Below are 4,952 nucleotides of genomic sequence, written 5' to 3' on the forward strand. Positions count from 1 at the left end.
AGAAATATTTATTTTGTTGCATGTGGTGCTCTTAAATGATAGGAATATTATTCTCTCAGGCAGTCTTCGGCCAGTCTGGTGAATATTGCTGGTTGAAGTATTATTAACAAATACTTTTCTAGTCAAATGTAATTGTTTATTTTACAGTGGAAAGCACTTGCAATTCATATGGACACAGTGGGATTTTGTTATAAGCCAGTACAATGAAAGGCTGTGACAGTTAATGTGTTAACAGTGCGCAGATTGTAACTGAATTACAATTACACTGAACCTTAGCTGAGGTGAAGTTTTTCTGTTGAGAGCTTTACTGGTACCATGCTTCAGAAAAGAATTTAACAGCTCAAGGGCCCATTTCAGCTCCTGGGAAAGAAATGAGGTGGTTGTTGTCATCTTCAGAGTAAAAAAAGGACCGAGACACCAAGCAGCAACTGTGTGTCTTGTATGTCTTTTCCAGTGGGCCTCTTCAACTGTAGTCATTTGGACCTATGAACTAAGATGGGGAAATAACAGTGGGAAAACACCAAATTATATTCTCAGAAAGTAATTTTAGAACATCCTGAATGTACTAAAGAATTCAAGTCATTTCACTGTAGGCTTTTATCAGATAACTTTTTTCTGAAGGAGGGAATCAAGGAAAAGGAAGGGTGGGAAAATAGGGTGTGAGTCACCATTTAAATACCTTTACTTTCATCTGGGATGTGGTTTGCTCCTCCCCTCATCCTCAGAAGGCACTTGAAAATGCATCTCTGACTTCTCAAGTGCCCAAAAAAGTCTGTTGGGTCAGCAGTGGCTCAAATGTGTTTCTGATCTCAAGAAACCTGTATACAGAATCATAAAATCAGAATGGGTTGGGTTGGAAGAGACTTTAAAGATCATATTTTTCCATTCCTCCTTGATACCTGTCCTTTGAAAGTGTCTTCAATGTGTTTGCAAAATGTTCATGACCCTTGAGTAAATAAATGCTGTGGTCAGAAGCTCAAGCTCTTAAAAAGTTCCTTAAATTCAGTTATTTAATTTTGGGCCCATGAGAATCATCCTCCCATCCAGTACAGTTATTTTCTTACCTTTCCCCCCCTCCCCCAAAAAAAAAGTTTCAAATTTGGTTCACATGAAACAAGTTCTGTCCTCATCTCCATTCTTGTTTTCTTAGAAAAGTGAAAAATTGGCCATTTGCTCATCCTCAGTGCATACATTTGTGGCATGAGCACTGATTCTGAACCAAGAAAATCAGAATTTCTGAGAAAGACAAATTTGGTGTAACTATTTTTTACTTTTTAAAAAACACAAGAAAATTAAATATATGTCCTGCATAGCTATGTAAAGGCAAAAAACCCAATAAAATTAACTGTAAAGAAAAACAACATTTATAAAAATATGACTTACTATGTTTATTTTAAAAAAGGTAGCAAAAATCCAACTAATTTGAGTGGGAGGTAGGATTGGCTTTAGGATGACTGGCTTTCAGTGCATCTTCTCAACTGTAAGTAGCAGAAATTTATACCTTTAACTGGGGGAAGTTGTTTTAAGCACTGGCAACATGCACACTGGCATCAAGACTTGACACCAAATTTCTCAGGATCTTTCCTACCTTGGGTGTGTATGGCAAACAAGAACAAGCTTTAAAAGCATCGCTGCCCCCACTGCTGATGTGGGGGCAGTGATGGTTGGGTGGTGTTCTGGTAGTGCAGTGTACACTTAGGTCTTTCTGAGAGGAAGTGAGCCGCTTACTGTGCACACTATGGCTTGCTGAGTCCGTTTGCCAATCCTTCTCATGGATCTTCTGTGTGTTTTTCAGCATGGAAATTTTGTAGGGGGAGAACACCTTTGAGCAGTTGTGACATTGTAGTGGCATTGCCCTTGTATTTCTGCATCCAGGCTGTGTCTGAGCTTACCTACAGCTACCGTGAGAGGCCTGCAGCAGTGCTTGACTTTAGTGCCCCACCAGTCACAGACCCTCACCCCTGCTCCTGGATGTATGTTGCAGCTTAAGCACTGGGTGACATGGGAAGACAGTGATATTCATGTTGCATTTGTCGATTTTATTTTCAGAGCCTGGTTTGAGAGCCACTCTTCCGAGTTAATATGCGAGGCGTGCTGGAGGTGAGGATACACAACGCCTACCCAGAGGAGCATTGGGAGGAGCGTGGCTTGATCTCCCTCTTGTGGAAAATTATTGGAACTATATTCTTGTGATACTGCAGAAAAAAAGTCCAGCATCCATCAGGAATCAAATGATGGCAGCAGTTACCATGCCACCTGATGCTGTTGTCAGCCCTCAAGGAAATGAAGAGGTGGACTCTCTTATTGTACTGCATTATAATTACACAGGAAAGCTTATTTCAAGGGAAAAGGCAACTGATAAAATAGACCTGCCCACTATTTCATTTCTGATCCTATGTAGTTTCATAGTCCTGGAAAACCTGATGGTGTTGATTGCCATATGGAAAAACAATAAATTTCACAACCGCATGTACTTTTTTATTGGCAATCTAGCTCTCTGTGATCTTTTAGCTGGGATTGTTTACAAAGTAAACATTCTTATGTCTGGGAAGAAAACTCTGAGCTTGTCCTCTACAATCTGGTTCATTAGGGAAGGTAGCATGTTTGTTGCCCTGGGAGCTTCTACTTTCAGCTTGCTGGCGATAGCTATTGAGCGGCACTTGACCATGATTAAAATGAGGCCTTACGACGCAAATAAAAAATACAGAGTGTTCCTTCTCATTGGCACATGCTGGCTTATTTCAATTTCCTTGGGTGCCCTCCCCATCCTCGGCTGGAACTGTATAAACAACTTACCAGATTGCTCAACAATTTTGCCTCTGTACTCCAAAAATTATGTTGTGTTCTGCATTAGTATCTTCATAGCCATTTTGGTGGCCATTGTCATCCTTTATGCCCGTATCTACACACTGGTAAAGTCCAGCAGTCGCAATGTCACCAACCACAACAACTCGGAGCGGTCCATGGCACTCCTTAGGACTGTTGTGATCGTCGTTAGTGTCTTCATTGCGTGTTGGTCTCCGCTGTTCATCCTGTTCCTCATTGATGTGGCCTGCAGAGTCAAGGAGTGCTCCATCTTGTACAAAGCCCACTGGTTTATTGCTCTGGCAGTCATCAATTCTGCAATGAACCCCATCATCTACACCCTGGCCAGTAAGGAAATGCGTCGGGCTTTCTTTCGCCTTGTTTGTGGCTGCCTGGTGAAATCCAAGGTGGCCAGATCTTTGCCTATTCAACCCACTCCAGATCACAGTCGAAGTAAATCCAGCAGCAGCAATACCCAGAAGCCAAAAGAAGATTTCCCACCAATAAATGTTCCCTCATGTATTGCTGAGAAAAGTGAATCTTCATTTCAAAATGGAAACTTCTGTAAGTAAGGGACTACTCAAGACAAGTACTTTTCTGTGGTTTTAGGTTTAAGCTACAGGTGTAGTTTAAATATTCATGCACTTCAGTCACAGGCGAAAACACTAACCATTTATTTAACTTTGAGAACTTATTTATCAACAATCATTTGCTTTGGGTGTTCATTCAGTAACACACCTGATTCAGAAAAAGCCTTTCATGCTACCCAGCGGCCGGGACAGAGTCCATGCACAGCTAAGGACATCAAGTGTCGCAATGGTGTTGCATGCTAAGGCTTCATTTGGCACCTCTTGGTCTTGCAAGACATCATTAAAACCTGCTAGAAACTTCAGCATTCACTAAAGACTGCTGACAATTGTAAGATGAGCCCAGTTATTGCCAGCTGGGAGAAGAATTCATTGCATAAGTTGGTGATTATAGTTCTCTATATGTATCTTGCTGTTGTGTTAATGGCCTTATAAGTATGTGGTATAAATAGCTGTATATTTGTACAATTTCTCATTAAAAAGTCATTGATTGGTAAAAGTTTACAACATGCTAAACATTGTATTGCAGTATACAGTGTGACTATTTGTACAAATAGATGCGTTTCAATGGGGATATTTAAAATGAAGTAGTAGCTTTTAACTGTCAGAAACTTTAACAAGTCATATCAATGCAGTATTTTTATTTTTTCCATTGTTATTCAAACTTTTAATGTTTAGTGAAAGACAACATGACAGTTGTCACTGTGGCATTTCACAACATATTTTAAGTGAGCAGTAGTAAACCGTTGAGAGAGGATATATATTTGCTATTTAAAGTAGTTAAAATGTGACCCCTCAATACATGTGTAACAAGTGTATGTGCTGTTTCAATGCATATATTTTTGCTTACTATGTTCAATATATTTAAAAATGTATGTCAAACCTATATAAACCTGTGTACATTGTGAATGCACTACCTAAGCTGAGATCCTTCAGTTCTGAAAGAGAGACGTATCATTTCAGAAAGCGAACTACAGTGGGTTCCTGTGGAGTTCCTTCTTTCCTTTCTAGGCCCTACCACAGTGTGGGATTGTGTTTGAAATTCTCCCTGGGAAGTTCTGCGAGTGGGACAATGTCCCATTTTCTGTCAGTGGGATCCTACGCTTCTATCATTTCTGGACACTTCTGCAGATACAAGAGGGAAGATGCGGTACAGCAGGGTCATGCTGAAGGGCATATCTCCATTTATACCCAACCCTGCCTTGGATCTGGAAGAAAGGTTTGTTTAGTTTGGAAGACCTGGAGCCCCAGCCAGTCAAGAGCCCATTCCAGAGAAACCTGACAACAACTTATAGTTCATCACTGCCTTACTAGCCTGAGTACGGGTTGATGTTGAATGTCAAAGCGGTTTCCTGAGTCCTGGAGTGTTAAAGACTTCACAGACATCTGGTTTCAGGGCCTCATGGAAGTGGCCTGTGGTACTTCCATAATGGTACTTTATGGCTGGAGGCCTCAGTGGAGTTTGATGGGAAATTCTGGGACAAGTTCCCATTGTCTCAGTAAGAATGTATACATCTAACTTCATTGGGCTCTTTCAAAGATTTGTGTTTAATGTCTCAA

General features: G+C 40.7%; 1 protein-coding gene across 1 annotated transcript; it reads left to right on the top strand.

Annotated features, from left to right (window-relative positions):
* Positions 1-2,231: 2,231 nt before the first annotated feature.
* On the top strand, positions 2,232-3,377 carry S1PR3 (sphingosine-1-phosphate receptor 3; the record flags this gene model as incomplete). Its single annotated transcript, XM_084224974.1, has 1 exon — positions 2,232-3,377. One exon carries the CDS (start codon positions 2,232-2,234, stop codon positions 3,375-3,377), a length of 1,146 nt encoding a protein of 381 aa, XP_084081100.1.
* Positions 3,378-4,952: the final 1,575 nt, after the last annotated feature.

This window comes from Fringilla coelebs (genome assembly GCF_963513975.1).
Source record: "Fringilla coelebs genome assembly, chromosome: Z".
Taxonomy (NCBI): Eukaryota; Metazoa; Chordata; class Aves; order Passeriformes; family Fringillidae; genus Fringilla; species Fringilla coelebs.